Below are 17,020 nucleotides of genomic sequence, written 5' to 3' on the forward strand. Positions count from 1 at the left end.
TCTCTTCTCTTCTCTTCTCTTCTCTTCTCTTCTCTTCTCTTCTCTTCTCTTCTCTTCTCTTCTCTTCTCTTCTCTTCTCTTTTCTCTTCTCTTCTCTTCTCTTTTCTCTTCTCTTCTCTTCTCTTCTCTTCTCTTCTCTTCTCTTCTCTTCTCTTCTCTTCTCTTCTCTTCTCTTCTCTTCTCTTCTCTTCTCTTCTCTTCTCTTCTCTTCTCTTCTCTTCTCTTCTCTTCTCTTCTCTTCTCTTCTCTTCTCTTCTCTTCTCTTCTCTTCTCTTCTCTTCTCTTCTCTTCTCTTCTCTCTTGCTACATTTTCCTCCCAATCAAAATCAGCACTCCTCAGTAGAGTAGAATTCTCTTTAGTTCAAAATTATTAGAAGAGAGCAATGTATCAGTAATAAAAATGAAAACTTTATGACAAGGGTAAGATGAGCATCTTTTCTACAACTGAAGGGAAAACAGATACTGCATTTAGAAAAAACTAAATGACAACCAGATCAAACTGTACTTCCTCCCTTCCTTCTCCCCCAGCTTTAGGGATGCTGGCCAGAAAGATGCACCTGATTTTTAGAATGGAAAGGATTATGCTTTTCCACCTGATATTTTCAAATGCTGGTCCATAGAAATTAATACTCGTGCCTTCCTTTAGGTAAATAATAGAAATGCTCCTGCATGTAATTCAGAGACAAACTGTAATCACTCCTGCAGCAGATTTCATTTTGGAAGAGGAGATCCTATTAGGATCCAAATTCTTTGCATGCCCTCTGCCCACAGACTGAGCATTCTTGCCAGTAATTAATTTCCTTGCTTCCTGCTGTCCCCAGCATCTATATTATTGCTAACCAGAACTTTTTTGCTAAGGTCAAAATGCTCCAGCTAAGATTTTCAAGCTACGCTTCTCAAGCTAAGGCGACACTTAAAGTTATCCACATATTTTGCAGTCACTCATTGCTTTTCTGAGGACAAAACATCACCATTTCTGATGCTAAAACCCTCAGAGAGCGAGTCCCCAGCAGCTGTTGCTGTGGGAGTCGAGATTTAGACTTCATCTATTGAATCAACACAACTATGATAATTTTCAGTCTCTCACATTTGTCATTAACAAAATTGAGGTTTTTAACAGTTGACTTCATTCCTCAAATTAACATACCATAAAACATAATTATTAGTGAAAAAAAAAAATGTGTGGCCAAAAATCAGTGATCCATTCCCTAAAATGTAAAAGCAAAGTGAGTTGTCACTGAAATCAACACAATCATGTCAAAGGCATCAGTTCTATTGAAATGCTATCTCTCTAGAGAGAATTTCTAGGGGAACTCATACTCCTCTAGATGAAGGTTTTAGTCAAATATTTTAATCGAATACATATATAGTTTTAGTGCTCAGCTAGTACAATATTTCCCTTGAGAGATTTGTTTTAGAGCATGCATTTCCATAGGTAGCATGACCATTAGAACTAAAGAAAATTAGGGGTTTGCAAGCCCTGGCACGCACTTAGCTTACAATGACTTCTTCTCCCAACTATTGATTTGTACTAGAAAACTGTGGCCTAATGTACAATGGAAGACCAACAATTAAATGTTATATTTGTATTATTATATTTTAAACATGAAATTTTTTAGGGTTTCAAATCAAACATGACATTAGAAAGGTGCAAGGTAGGGTAATCTGTGGTGTCATGCCATGATGTTAAGGATGGCCTGTGAAAATACACTGGCAGGGGGAAGTGTCACTTGCTCATCTGCTGCACGGACACATGCAATAGTTCATCACTCTCCCACACACACAGGGCAGGTTGACAGATTTTGCTTCCACTGAAGTTGATGGCAAAATTTTTGTTAACTTTTTGTTGTCCCAGAGGAGGTGGCATTGGAATTTGGATTGCCTTTGTACTTCAGACTGTAATGAGGCACTCAAAGCAGTTTGGCAGGTTTGTTCTCTCCTTTTTGGTATTCGTTGTAAGAACAATGGAAGGCATTTTACAGAAAATGAATTCTGGGAGAGAAAAAAAAAAGAAAAAGAATAAAAGAACCTGAATAACAAAATACTTTCCCAACTCAGAAGCAGTAAGTTTTTATCACCTCATTGTCTCCTCCGCACTCCATATGATACAAATGTAGGCGAACAGTGAGCAGAAGCTATCTATAGAAAGGAGTTTAAACTGTGAATTCTTCCTCACCTCCATTCTGCAGCTTGCCATTAGCAGACTATATCTGTACAGTTTATTATCCCTGTTCTGATTAAAAAAACCCCATCATAAATCTTAGAAAGGTGTAAGCAACAAAATGCTTGGTGAGAGTGTCAGCTCAGAATTGCCTGCAGATCAGCGGGAGGCAACACGACAAATTCGCACTGGGTCCTGTTCTCCTGTTGCACACCTGGGTATCACAGCAAAATGTACTGCTAGTCTTTGCCCTCCATCAGCGATCTTCCAGCAAATGAACAACTTGGAGGCAGCAGAGGGTGGGAGGGAGTGCTGCTTAGAAAACCAGAAAATACACAGCAACTTAAAAATGGATTGGAACTGCCAAACTAATACGAGCCTGAGCTGAGCTCGAAGCATTAATTACTCATATACTTTTAGAAGTTATGAAACACGTCTGTCTTTGACCTTGTGTCTAAATATGGAATTGCCCATACAGAGAAGCTGCCTGGCATTTAATCATTCTTGCCTTTCACCTTGACGGAGTCAAAGTTGTTCTACCCCCACTGAGGGGAAGCCGTATGGCATGCAATTAGATTCCTACTCTGGGTTAAGTTACTCCTGTACGTTACATCTTTTGCCCATGATTCATCCCGTCAACTGTCATGTAAACAGGAGGAAATGTCAGATGAGGTTTTATTCTGAACATTCGGTCATTTGGAAAAAAAAGTTATAATTTTTATTCAGTTACTGTGAAGGCTCTGTTAGTATCAAGGTATAGATAGTCTAGAATTTTTCATGTGAAACACTTCACTAAGATGGCTGAACCTTTAAAAGTCAGTCTCTGAGACCTGAGCCCCTTTCCTCCCTACCAAAAAAATGTGGGTTGGAAAGGAGCCCAGGAGAAGGGCAACCAAACCTTGTTTATTATCAGAGGGAACACAACAGCCATCAAGGAACTACGTAAAGACTTCACTTTCCTCCACTCAACTTTCTCCACTCTACAACAAATGCATTTTTACAGATATATTGGAAAAGCAAACACAAAACTGTACAGAATGAGAAAGTACACAGTAGTAAGGATTTAGATAGTGATAATATGAGATTTCGGTAGTTCCAAACTCATTAAAATAGTAATTCTCAGAGTCCTATTGTATATATATTACATAAGACTTCAAATTCAATTTAACATTTTTATTTAACTAGCTGGCTTTCAGGATATATGTGATTTCTTCCCTCTCAAGTGTATTACTGCTCATGCATTTTTTCCCTTTCAACTCTCTTCTTTCTTTACTGTTAACTTCAAGACTCATTTCTGTCCCATTCTCACAAGCACTGCCAAGGTTAGTGCTTGCTGACTCACAACAGTACTCATTATATTCAGACATTTGCAGGAACAAGCACTTGCTATTGGAACAGGCAGGAACCTTGAGCCTGCAATGTCTGCAAAGCACCAGGTACGGCAAATGTCCAGTTTAACAGCAGCAGCAATAGTCACCCAGAAACCTGCCATTATATGAGGACAAGGAGTAAGAGCATTTGTAGACTCGGTGTGGGCATTGCCACCTCTTCAGTAGCCACACAGCTGTCCGTGAAACCAAGACTAAGCTGTAACCAGAACCACAGATGAAATGCTGCAGTGCAAACAAGAAATCTGACTTGGTAGCAAGTGGAGGGTTCTTACATTTTTGTTTGTCCTCCTCCCCAATTTAGATGGAGAAACTCCTATCGTGCTTCAGCCAACTAACGTAACGGAGAAGACGCAACTAATTGGGGACAGCCACCGGAGCTATCGCACAGACTCCTAGAGCAGGAGAGCATGACCTGTTGGTGCTGCTCACTGAGTCTCACAGCAAGAAAAAACACGCGATAAGTTCTGCAGCCTGTGTTTGTAGTTGTCTTTAAGCTAATCAAGAGTAAACTGAGAGTTGTTTCCTATCAAGGCAGAATCTTCCTCTAGGCCACTTCCAATAGGTTGATAACCTGCACTGTGCATGGAGATATCTATGGCCAGTACAGAGCTCTACAGACCAGCATGCTGGTCTCTCACGGCATCAAACTGCCAGGCTCAACATGGTCTTTCCCTCTAGTAATATTCCCTTTGGTATAGTTGCTCTTCTCCCTGCCCTTAGCTATAGTTTCACCTCCCAGACACAGTCCCGAGTATCTTTCCAGACACACTGGCTCCACCTCTCCCTGTTCCAGGAACTTTCCTTGCATGCAGCAGTTTTGCTGGATGTGAAACATTCCTGTGAGGGAGCCCAGGAAGTGCTCTTTAGCAGACCTCAGGGGGAAAGTTGGTGGCAAGACAGACAGGGCTCTCCTTCCCAGAGGGGAAGTGCTCTTTGGAAAGCAGCTACTGGCTTGCCGGGACCCAGCTCTGGCAATTATAAACCTGAGCCAGGACAAAGTGCTCAGGAACTCTTCTGCTGGTGGTTACTGTTCAGGTCACTCCAAATCCAGGAGCTTCATTGAGAAGCACACACTGGCTCTGTGTCTTCCCCTGCACAAGCTGAAAACCCATGAGACAGGGGGCAAATGCCACATAGAGAGGAAGGCTGGCCCTGGGCTGCCCCAGACCTTCTCTCCTCTTCTCACAGTCCTGTGGCAAAGGTCCCCCATTTGCTTCCCAGCCAACGGCTTTCTGCCAGCTGGCTTATTCCCCATATCCCTGGTTTCTGGCCCCACTGCCCTGCTGGCACTGGGCTGGGAGCCATCACACCAGTGCAGGCACTGGGGCTGTGGGAGCAGTGAGGACTTGGCAGGGAAGGCAAGCAGCAAAGGAGTGAGTGTTCTCCTCACCAGCTCATTGGGGCAAGACTGAATCCTCTCCTCCCCCCTAGGCCCAGGGGCTTTAAGAGCACATGACATGATTTTAAATTAAGAGTTAGAGATGAGGTGTATGTTCAAGTGTACCACTCCACAAGTCGGTGGAGATATATGTGGGTATAGCTAAAGCAAGCACAAAGAAATTAGGCCACTGATTTGTAAGAGCTAAAGGAATAGATCTTAAATTTAGCACTTCACGGATTTGACATAGTAGTTTAAGTCCAAGATTTCTCCTTATTGACCATGTTACATCAGTCATTGTCAGTTCTGTGCATATACTATTTTTGTGTGCTGTGGTCTAAAGGGGGTCGCATGTTCCACTAAATTATACAAACCAGGGAATGTATAACTAGTCAAAAGTGTTATTCCCGTGCTTAGAATTGGATCCCACAGTTGTGAAACATTATTATCTTCCTTCTATTCTCACCTTCCACAGCAAATGTCATCCAGCTGCAGCTAAATATATGGGAAAAGAGTGTTTTTTGTAGCACCAGTTGTAATTCCAAAGTCAAGAAATACTACTTTCAACATTTCTTTAAATGTCCCATACCACATGGACATTTTAAAGGCCATTACTTCCAGTTCAGGTTATATATCTGTTCTCTGAGTGCATGCACTGGGGCCAGCCAATGCTCACATTGCCCTCAGAAATGGCCCTGGTATTCTTCTTCACAAAAGAGGGAAGGTCTTGGCATGGCTGAGGCTGCGCACAGGCCCTCGCTTCCCTCCTACCCATGGGCTACTCTTGGTCCTCACTTGCACATTGCAAATGATTTTGGGGACCACTCATTGGTACATAAATCCAGATCGCCCTCCTGCACCCTGCACCCACTCAGCGCACACACATCTTTTGGCTTTCTTCACTATTACCCTTTGCAGGGTGTTTGCTCTGGTGTAAGACCTTATCCCTGAATGAAGGAGTAGGGAGACCATGTAGTATATAACAAATCTGCAAGCAAAGAGATCTCCTAAGTTTCACTGTCTGGGAAAGAAATTCACCGTGAAAATGTCCAAATGTTACATAGTGACTGTTTCCAGCAGAGAGTTAAAAGAGGCATTGGGAGAAAAGTCTGGTGTAAAGCTACATCAAACTATATGTGGAATCCTTTCCAATGTGAAATCCGTCCCCCTGCTCCCATGAAAGTAATTGGAAATTGCACTTTTGATTTCAACAACAGCTACAGAGCAGGCATAAAGCCAAGGAGGAAAGAGTAAATCCCGTAATAACAAAAGCAACTGGAGAATTTTTTCACATGCAATACCTTCAATGTCCCTCAGGAGCCCACTCTATGGGCCAGAGCCAAAGTTCACTGAAATCAAGGAAATGATCTCCATGGGCTTGAGATGTACCACAAGTCATGTGGTTCTTATTTACACTTTTTAAATGAGAGATTTTTCTTGGGAAAGATTTATGATTTGATCTCACAGTGTGATGCAAAGGTGGACAAGCTGCTGCATGTTTGCAAATCCCTTTTACAGACATAGAGATTTGTACAGAAGAGCCACAATGCATTATCTCAGCTAGCAAAAAAACTCAGAATAAATCAGTGACCAAACCTCTGAGTGGGTTGTCCAGGACTTGCAGCTTAAAGATCTGAGTATCTGAACCCATGGCTTAATATCAAACAGCAAACTTAGTTTTTAGAGTACCAGGGCATTTGCCTCTCTCATTGATGTGAAGATCAGCTGTTCTGAGGACACGTAGAGAAAGGGTAAATCAGGATTTCAGGACTTAGCTTTTCAATGAGATTTTGTTTGCTTTTCAGAAAAATTCCTAGCATGAATATATGCTTACATGATCTGTTTCTGCGTACAGTTCAACTGCACACCCAATAATCTTCTCGAAATGTACAGATCCTCAAATTTTTGCTCTGTTTTGCTGCATTTATTTATATGTAAAGAACCATGTATTCAAATCTACCTTGGCTGTCAACCACTCTGACTAATAAAGGTTGTATGTATGAATTTATGTAGCACTCCCTTTACCTTTCCACACTAACAACTTCATTCCGGTAACAGCAAGAGAAGCTGTTGAGACAGCTGTCCAAAATTATGGCTTTGCAAGTGGCAACTCAGGGTTTCCCCGAAGAGGAACTAAGTCCTGGATTGCAGCATCTGTGCCTACCTATGCAAAGCAGCCAGAGCTATAGCTGCACGTTACAAGTCCTTTATCCAATGCAGAAAGCTTGACTACATAAAAAAAAAATCATCAGTGTGACAAAGTGATGTAATACAGCAGTTTTACAGGTATCAGAGCCTCTATGAAACAATTTCCCCAGTGAAGGGTGTGTGCAGAGAGTGAAACCATGATGCTGCTGAGGACAACAGCAGAAGTCCAGAGACATCCAGCATGTCACTCAGGGGTTTTGCACCAGTCCAAGAGCCAGCACAGAGTGCTAGATAAGTGCTACAAGACAGGAATATTTCTCACTAGGATGGTATCCAGTCTCTGTGACCACAGAAGCCCAAGCATTCGAAAAATGGACAAGGGGCAACTGTTTTGGCTGGATGTATTCTCAAATATCCATCCCTTTTTGTGTTTAGATATTAACACATACCCAGATTCACTCAAAATACCAAACAGAAGAGGCATGATAGAAGATTTAGGCATACCACCATGTAACCAGTTATTTATGTAGTTTGTGCATTTTTCTCCCCACAAGTTTGTGAGATAAGCCACTCTGTTTAATCTGAAAAGCTTCAAATATAATTGTATGCAATTTAATTTCATTACTTACCTTCTATTAGAATGAATACTGGTATTATTTCAGTCAAAAAGACTTACATCTCTGCCTCTTTTTAGAATAAAATCTAAAAGAAATCTAAAGAAAAATTAAGAAGTATACAAAACTGAGTACGGTTAAAATTATTGATTTATTTTTCTGTGTTATCATTCCTGTAGAAAAGATGATGTTCATTGTGCTGTTACAAAGCAGGGTGAAAGACCATAGACGACAGCAACCCCCTTCCTTCCCTCCACAAACTAAAGTCAGCTCAGTCATCACATCCGGCTTCTCCTTTTGCTTTGAGAGATGAACAGGTACAGAGTTTCTTACTAGAGGACTCAGTCCTTTGTGCCAATGTCACCTGTCCCAAGGTTGGGAAGGCAGTAATAATGGTAGCAGACACCTACAAGATAATAGAAAGACACTAGTAAAGACACACAATTTCCCACTAAGTGGGAGAGTTAATACATGCTAATCGTAGAATGGTTTGGGTTGGAAAGGACCTTAAAGATCATCTAGTTCCAACCCCACTTCCATGGGCAGGGATGCACCCACCAGGTTGCTCAGAGCCCAGTCCAACCCAGCCCTGAACGCTTCACTGGGCTGAATCTGAAAACGTTGTGGCAGTATGTAAATATATAGATACAGCCCTATTCTGTAAAAGTGGAGTCTAAACATTCGGAAGAGAGGAGGCTTGGAAAAATGACCCTCAGCATTTCAACATCCTAATTAACTGTGATGAGATAAAGGGATCTCAACAGGTATCCTCTTGCACGGGCTTGCTTTGTCGTTAAGTTGAAGTATGAACAACGAACACCCTGTTTTCCTTTAGAAATTCACGGGGTGTTGGCAGTCCCACATCAGGCGCGGCACTCGCAGTTCCCGCAGGAACAGCCGCTCCCGAGAGTCAGCGAGAGGCTCGGTTTGCAATGAGGCCGGATCCCTTCGAGAGAAACAGCCGTATCTGCAAAACGTCAAAGAGAAGATGTGTAAACGCACTTCGAATAACAGGGCGGGGGGAGGAAAAAAAAAGAAAAATTTGGCGTCTCCTTCGAGCCGGAATCGAACCAGCGACCTAAGGATTCCCGCGGGGCGAACCTCTACAGTCCTCCGCTCTACCAGCTGAGCTATCGAAGGGACCTGCCACTCACCCCGCCGCCACACTCTAAGAGCGTAGCCCGGATCGCTCCGCGCATGCGCGGGCTGCACGGCTCCCAGGCGGACCTTAGCCTGGCCGGGCCTTGCTGGGAGCGGCCCCTGCTTCAGGCCGGGCCTATGCCAGGCGGGGCCTGTGTCGGGCCTGGGGCGCTGCAGGGGCGCCCTGGGGCCCGGCTGGAGGAGGAGTGTGGGGGGGAGGTGTCCCTCCGGTATTGAGCTATAGAGGTCTGTGGAGAAGACAGTAATGCTGTGCGGGGGCCAGTGGCGCAATGGATAACGCGTCTGACTACGGATCAGAAGATTGTAGGTTCGACTCCTGCCTGGCTCGCACTTGTTTTTTCTTACTCTCCGGTCACCGCCCCTAGTAACACACGGGGGGGAGGCTGTTGGTTTTTCATCTGATCTCAGCATCCTGACCTTTCATTTTTATCTTTCACTCTCTCAATCTTTTTTTCTCCTCATCTCATCTCACCATGCTGACTTCATCAGGAACTGTAGTGGTAGGACAAGGAGTAATGGGTATTAATTGAAAGAGGGGAAATTTAGGTTAGATATTGGGAAGAAATTCTTCACTTTGAGGCTGGTGAGGCACTGGTACAGGTTGCCCAGAGAGGTTGTGGATGTCTCAACCCTGCCAGTGTTGAAGGCCAGGTTGGATAAGGCCTTGAGCAACTTCATCTAGTCCCAGCCTGGCATGGGGGTTGGGACTAGATGATCTTTAAGGTCCCTTCCAACCCCTTAACATTCTATGATTCTCTGATTTAACCCCATCTGTCCACCCAGCATTTCACTGGAGCATTGCATCTCCCAAAGCAAAACACCATTGTAGGCTTAAACTTTTCAAACCATTTAGAGATACAGCTTTGTCAAATGCTTTAACTGTGCCAGCAACTCAACTTGATTAACACACCAACACATTACATGGGGGAAAATCGTTTGGGCCCAAGCAGAGGAGCAGTGTGCTCGGCATTGGCCCGACACACTATGGTCAGTCTTACAAACCACAGCCAAGAAAACAACCAGGGGTCTCTGAAGGCAGCTACAATACTGCTCTGATGAAGACTGATGGATAATGGTTATTATCCAGTAGCCTTGAAAAGGGCAAGAGCACTCTCATTGTGCAGTTGAATGAAAAGTGTATGATTTTTGCAACAAAACAAACATTTTTGGTGTCTATAAAGACTATGTATGGTATAAAGAACAGCTTGCATTGTCTAAAGCATTGTATGAAGAACAGAAAGGAGAAGCGAGGAAGGCATCCCCCATGTTTAGATTTGAGAGTAGCCATAGTCATTGACTCATAGAATGGTTTGGTTGGAGGGACCTTTAAAGGCCATCAAGTCCAAACCCCTGCAATGAGCAGGGACCCTTCAACTTAATCAGGTTGCCCCACCTGCCCCTGAATGTTTTCAGGGATGGGGCATCTACAGCCTCTCTGGGCAACCTGTTCCAGTATTTCACCAATCCCATTGTAAAAAACTGCTCTCTTATATCCAGCCTAAGCCTACCTCTTCCAGTTTAAAGCCATTGCTCTTTGTCCTATTACTGCACGCCCTTGTAAAAAGTCCCTCTCCAGCTCTTTTTGCAGGCCCCCTTTAGGTACTGGAAGGTGCTCTAAGGTCTCCCTGGAGCCTTGTTTTCTCCAGGGTGAACAATCCCAACTCTCTCACCCTGTCTTCATAGGAGAGATGCTCCAGCCTTCTCATCATCTTCATGTTCCTCCTCTGTACTCTCTCCAATAGGCCCACGTCTTTCCTGTGCTGAGAACCCCAGAGCTGGACACACCAGTCTGTGGATTGAGCTCGAGTTTCCTGTAAAAAGTGAATGAATAAATAACTGAGTTACAAATAAATAACTGAGGTAGCTCACTAGTGATCTTAGCATTTGGAATCGGTGTGCCGTACACTGCCGCGAAGGGCGCTGGCGACGGTCACGATGCAAGGGGGCACCAAAAGGAACGCGAGCCAGGCAGGAGTCGAACCTACAATCTTCTGATCCGTAGTCAGACGCGTTATCCATTGCGCCACTGGCCCCCGCACGTGAGGTCGGGCGCGGCTGTCGCCCCCTCATGGAGCCCCCGTCCCGCCGCTCGGCCCCTGCTCGACGGCGGAGCAGGGCGCATGCGCGGGGCTCCGGGCGGGGCGGGGCGGGGCGGCTCCTTGTGCGGCCGCTGGGGGGCGGGCAGCAGGTCCCTTCGATAGCTCAGCTGGTAGAGCGGAGGACTGTAGAGGTTCACCCGCGGGAATCCTTAGGTCGCTGGTTCGATTCCGGCTCGAAGGAGACGCCAAGCTTTTTTTCCTCCCCACTTGGGAATTTTTTGGTCCCTCGGTGAGGAACAGGAGGGCGGCTACGCTACCTCTCAGGCGGACGCTCCTAGAGCCGTTTCGACCATGTATGGTACGAAAGCAAGTCACATCTTTTTTTTTTTCTTGGGGGGGGGGGAACAAACAAAAAAAAATTACTGCAGAGGTGGCAGCCCCGCGGTAAACATTGAAATCCTTGTTGCAGCGATGCTTTGGGAAGTGCTTAGTTTTTTCTCATCATAATATTCATTATTATTATTATTATTATTGTTATTATTATATTTAATTATACTAACAGATATTATAATTTAATAAGATTTAATTAATGATATTTTATAATAACCACAGCATTTTTAAGGGAAGGGACCTCTAGAGATCATGTAGTCCAACCTCCCTGCCAAGGCAGGGGTACCTAGAGCAGGTTACACAAGAACGCATCCAGGTGGGTTTTGAATATCTCCAGAGAGGGAGACTCCACCACCTCCCTGGGCAGCCTGTTCCAGTGCTCCGCCACTCTCAATGTAGAGAATTTCTTCCTTGTGTTGAGCTGGAACTTCTTATGTTTTAGTTTATGTTCATTGCTCCTTGTCCTGTCAATGGGCACCACTGAAAAGGGTCTTGCACCATCGTCATGGCACCCGCCTTTGAGATATTTATATGCATTAATGAGAACCCCTCTCAATCTAATAATGTATACTTGACATCCTCCTATGTGAAGCCAAAAAAATTAAGCATTTTTATCTCAGTCTTAGCTATTTTTGTTAGATCATCTTTTCCAAGGTAGTCCTTAGTGTGCTAGTTCAACTCTGGACAGTCTCTCCTCATTTCGCATGTTGCTTTCCATGCTGCCAAATAATCCTTACTGATTGTGTTTTCTATGATGCCAGACAATTGTTACGAATGAGGGCTGTGAACATTCTGGCTGATAGGAGTGGAAGAAAGTGCTCCACAGTCTCTTGACTTAGCGCAACAGACATGATGTTTGGTCCTTTGGTTGTGCCATAAAGGAGGTTGTTCTAGGAGAACATGGAGCAGAGGGAGAGGGGCCATAGAGGTCCTTTATACAGAAGGGATTTAATGCAGACAGGAGTGGGCTTGCTTAGGATATAGTTAATAAGAAAGCCAGCACTCATACTCTGCTTTTCCCCCCTGTTTTCTATTGTTTCCTTTTTCCTTCAAGTCTTCTTTTCCATTACAGGCACTACATAGGGTGCAGAAAAACATGCTTGGCAACAGCTCCTTGCTTGGAGAAAGTAAACATGTCTGAAAGCATCCAAATTTGTCTGCATAGCAGGGGAAGAATGGAAGTGAAGTTTTCTCCTTCAACAGAACGATGACTGAGTCTTCTCTCCTTGTGACAGCGTTTCTCTGGGGTAGATTTCATATATGAGAGCAAAGAAGACCCACTCTCTGTGGGAATAAATTCAAGTAAGATTATCAGCAGGGAAACAGATTTATGAAACTCAGCAGGAGTCAGACCTGCAAGGTGCTCATCTGTAGTTACATGCTTTGTCCCTGGCTCCAGACACCTCTATATTAATTAGTATGGTTTTGTGTCTGTGTATGGACACACACATAGACACCAACAACAATTTTTTCTCCTTTCTCTTCCACCACAGTGCAGTGCATCCCTCTCAGAAACTGGTTCAGGAGAAATCCAGGCATGAAAAACCTGCCCATCAGAGAATAGAGGCACCAAGGTGAGCAAACATTAAGGAAAGACATTTTCTTAGGTGTCTGTTGTCCATACATATTTGCTCTCACCAGCCATCAAATCTAAATCCAAAATCTAGAAGTGCATCCCTGTGCCACTCCCCAGTGTGGGTCAGGGCACAGACTCCATTCAGGGCCAAAGATTTACTTTTTTCATAAAATTCACCCCTTCCTATATAAACATCTCTGAACTCCTTTGTTCCTTTTCACTGATTCAGTGGAAACTCTTCTCCTAAATGATAAATACAAAATAAAAACACACTCAGGGTTTCTTCTGGAGAACGGACCATCTCCTTTTCCCCTCCAGCTCCATCTCTAGGACATTTTTTTCCCCTACCCACCCAGAAAGTATTGACACACATGCATTTCTGTGTAGCAGTGTATGTCCCATAAGGGAGAATGAAGGCCAGGAAAGAAAAATAACAAAACCAAAAATGAAAACCCTTGCAAAATGTAGACACTGATCTCAGGATTTACTTTATGCTAAGCAACTACTGTGCCTCTTGAGGAACAGCCTGTTACATTCATGTGACCGCTTAGTTCAGCTTCCCACTCTTCTGGGACATGCTCATGGATCTAAAAGTACTAAACACTTTTTACTCCAGTAACATCCTATTCAGTGCTTAGATGATTGTGTAGCTTGCGAAATATGTCATTTAGGAGCAAGTTATTAGTGACGGTGACCTGCAAGTACTTAATTATTTCCATATCTGGTCTCCAGTAAGGGCAAATAATGAACTGTGTGTGTACACCCTATTCAATCATTTGTATCGCTTAATAATGAATTATGCCAGAGATTATAAAAACCCCATTCATATGCTGAGCAGGATATGGAGGTACCAATAGAACTTCTTCATTTTAAACCAAGCTTTCCTACTTTTTTCCTCCATCCATGGAGCAGTGCAGTGGGACTCTCAGGGCAAACCAGGATTAGGAGATGGGGTGGGACTCTCAGGACAAACCAGTACTAGGAGATGGGGTGAGACTCTCGGAGCAAACCAGGATTAGGAATACGAGTTTTGGACAGCTGACAGCAGGCAAGGAGTGAAAAACTAGCAACAGCGAGCCAGGCAGGAGTCGAACCTACAATCTTCTGATCCGTAGTCAGACGCGTTATCCATTGCGCCACTGGCCCCCAGATGTTGGAGTTTCTAAATGAGAGTGGTCCTGGGTCTCTACTCCAGGGCTCCTGCCTGACCCCAAAGGGAAGACCCTGATTTCCAGCATCACCAAAATGCAGAGGTTGCACAGTGAAAATCCCAGTTTCTGTGTCCAAGCTCCATATCTGATGTCGCTCCACTGTGATTAAGAGCTGTGCAAGTGCAAGCTGAGAACAAGTCACATTGTGTCACCTGCTGCAATATCTGTGCTGAAAGGAAAAAAGAAAAACATCCTATCATCCAGTTCCCAAATTCTGGCAGTTGTCTCATGCCAGACACAATACAGACACAGACAGTTGCTCATGGACTCTGTCATGCCCCTGCCTCTAGCAGCCATTTGGGCCAGCAGAGCCTGCCTATTCCCATGGTGTCTGGAGGAGGAATCCCAGTTGGTGGGAGGAGATGGGATCTGCCACTTCTATGATCCTGTGGCAGATGAGCCTTGTAGCCTTCATCCCATGCTTGGTCCTGCCTCCTTGGAAGGATCCCAGAGCAGACAGACAGGGCCTGCAGGGCTGGAGCAGGCTGTGTGGTGCAGTGCAGAGCTGATCTGTTCAGAGGGAAAAGGGCAACTCTGAAGGCAACAAGATAGCATCAGCACCTCGTCTTCCAGGGAACCCCCACGCCACTGTCACACCAATACCTCTCCCATTACAACGTGCCTGACTCAGTCTGCACGTTGGTTCCTGCCCCAGACTCTGAATTATTCTTGGTCTAGGCCCCATAATTTTTTCCTGCAGCTCAGCTGCCAGAGACAATGCTCTTTTGGACTGCCAGAACAGTCTTTGCCTTTGAATTCATACAAAGCATCACACTGGTACTTCACAAAGGAGACCAGCGTCCCCATGACTGTGGTCTTGGTCACTTGATAGGCTCCCCAAAGGCCACAAGATCCCAGAGCTTGTTTTACAGTTTTTACTCATCAATCACATGCAAAATAAGTTTTGCTTTTCCAGGAACAGCCAGGGATTTATAACATTCTGCATGCAATCTCAGGATTTCTTGGTGATGCTTGCTGCCTGCTTTTCTGAGCCCTTTGATTACCTTACAGCAGTCAAATATGTTGACCCAACATTGATAATAACTTGTGTGTCAGTGAGCTGCAAGCTTCTTTCCAATGGTATCCTTTGATTGCTGTTTGATTTCTGGTATGACACCTGTCTATTCAGGCTTTCATAAGCAGGTCTGTACCAGAGAGAGACAGGACACTGGAAACAAACTGCATATTTAGCCCTAGTTTCATTAGGCAAATGAAAAACAAAACAAAGCAGTTAAGCAGTGCTGAACATTAGGTAGCATGGAAAAACATGAATAGATCTTTTTTTCATTCCTTAGAAGCAGGATGGGATTCATGCAACCTGCTGCCAGGGAAAATGCCGGGAGCTGTTGGAGACAGACATTAATCACTGTAACCCTATTTGAACATGCATTGCTACTGTGCTTCCCTCAGCAGTGGTGATTTTACCTGACTATATGTGATAAGTGATGGCTTTTGGCTTGATTTGCTTGTGAGTGCTTCTTCAAGTCATGGACTATCCTGTGGGGTACTGAAGATATTATGTTTTGGATAACAATCAAGATGTTGAGGATGAAGTTTGAAAGGAGGATGAGCCTGTTTAGCATCTCCTTGCTACAAAGTAAAGAGGTCCCATTTCTCCTCCCCTCTTCTCCACTGCCCTCAGCTACACAACTTGCCTTGTCCTTGCTCTGGCAGTCGATGGTCACTGCAGGTACCTGAGTTAACTTGATAATCCAGTAAAAAAGCGGGTAATTTTCCAAGGGTCAGCCAGGTGAATCAGCTCAGGTGGTGTGCAAATGAGGGGACCAGACCTTGCAGCCAGGGCCAGCACAAGGGGAGGTGAGAGGCCCAGGCTGCCCCATCCTGCTGGCCAGGGCAGCTCAGCCTCCTACAGGTGCTTGCCCAGCTGCAGCCTGGAGGAGGAGTGTTGTGCTGAGATGATGAAGCAGAAGACATGGAGTGGGAGCCAGGTGTGAGAAGCGGGGAAGGTATCCAGTAGATGTGAGGTAGAGCCACTGTCTGCCTCCAGACAGCTCACTTCAGACCTGTTATTTCCATCATGTCTTCATTCTCATTCTTGCTCGCTTTAGCTTTTGCAGGTGCAAGTAGGGTGGGTAGTGAATATGAGGCCAAATTCCTCCTGATTGCCTCAGGCTGGTGCAGAGGGGTAAGCACTGAGGGAAGCAGCTCCTTCATAAGCAGCGACTTACAAATAGTTCTTCTTTTGCAGATGGGTTCTGGGGTTTTTCCCCTGAGTTAGTAATGAAAAACCACAAAGTGAATGAAAGGAGGTAAGCATGTCCATGTTGTATGCTGGTGGGCATACAACAACAGGAAGAATGTAATTGCAAACAGGAGTTCACATGAGTGGAGGTGGTGCCTTTCTCTAGTTGGGCATCTTGGACTTGCACCTATTCCTCCTGTTGGCAGCCAGAGAGATGATAAGGCAGGATAGAGGGCTGCCATGTATTAGCTTAGAGGTCCCAGGGATGTTACCCCTACTGTGATGATGGGATGAAGGATGTTGGTAGAAAAGAGTAGTCTCTCAGATTTCCATGCACTTCTAACAGAATGCTCTGAGCAAACATGCCACTCTGTTTTGCCTAATGGAGCACGTACAGCATTCAAACATAGCTGTGCTGTGGTGCCTGGCAATTTGGAAAGCAGAACCCAGTGAGATGGGTCCTGCTTGAACCAAGGAGAGATCTGCAGCCAAGACTAATAATTTGAGACAAAGCCTTGGTCAAACATCAAACCATCCTAAGGCCTGGAGGAAGCTGGAGCCAGAGCTAGAAAATCAGGCTAGTGGCCCAGGGAGGGAATGAATACAGTTAAAAGCTAGAAATGAGAAGGGGTAATACATCTCTAAGAGATGCTTTCTCCTTATCCTGATTATTGGCTGTCCAGGAGGGGGCGGGGGGCTTTAGCTGAAGGAAGGCATATTGCTTTGCATATTTGCACACAATACTTTG

General features: G+C 44.7%; 1 protein-coding gene and 5 non-coding genes across 6 annotated transcripts in view; 3 read left to right on the forward strand and 3 right to left on the reverse strand.

Moving 5' to 3' along the window:
- The window catches only part of DNAJC5B (DnaJ heat shock protein family (Hsp40) member C5 beta), a 31,994-nt gene extending 28,046 nt beyond the window's left edge, over window positions 1-3,948 (forward strand). Inside the window, exon 4 of the mRNA XM_051771427.1 lies at window positions 3,854-3,948. Coding sequence (XP_051627387.1) covers window positions 3,854-3,948 — 95 coding nt within the window. The remainder of the gene's footprint in view (window positions 1-3,853) is intronic.
- Window positions 3,949-8,742: 4,794 nt separating this feature from the next.
- TRNAY-GUA (transfer RNA tyrosine (anticodon GUA)) lies at window positions 8,743-8,832 on the reverse strand. Its single transcript is given in 2 exon segments — window positions 8,743-8,778; window positions 8,796-8,832. It is a non-coding gene; the product is annotated as a tRNA-Tyr (tRNA).
- A 276-nt stretch (window positions 8,833-9,108) lies between these two features.
- Window positions 9,109-9,181, forward strand: TRNAR-ACG (transfer RNA arginine (anticodon ACG)). The gene has a single exon. It is a non-coding gene; the product is annotated as a tRNA-Arg (tRNA).
- Window positions 9,182-10,813: 1,632 nt separating this feature from the next.
- On the reverse strand, window positions 10,814-10,886 carry TRNAR-ACG (transfer RNA arginine (anticodon ACG)). The gene has a single exon. It is a non-coding gene; the product is annotated as a tRNA-Arg (tRNA).
- Window positions 10,887-11,044: 158 nt separating this feature from the next.
- On the forward strand, window positions 11,045-11,133 carry TRNAY-GUA (transfer RNA tyrosine (anticodon GUA)). The gene is given in 2 exon segments: window positions 11,045-11,081; window positions 11,098-11,133. It is a non-coding gene; the product is annotated as a tRNA-Tyr (tRNA).
- Window positions 11,134-13,931: 2,798 nt separating this feature from the next.
- TRNAR-ACG (transfer RNA arginine (anticodon ACG)) lies at window positions 13,932-14,004 on the reverse strand. The gene has a single exon. It is a non-coding gene; the product is annotated as a tRNA-Arg (tRNA).
- Between the last annotated feature and the right edge of the window lie 3,016 nt (window positions 14,005-17,020).

Source organism: Manacus candei, unplaced genomic scaffold (genome assembly GCF_025592945.1).
Source record: "Manacus candei isolate 608988 ecotype Guabito, Panama unplaced genomic scaffold, ASM2559294v1 h1tg000008l, whole genome shotgun sequence".
NCBI classification, from domain to species: domain Eukaryota; kingdom Metazoa; phylum Chordata; class Aves; order Passeriformes; family Pipridae; genus Manacus; species Manacus candei.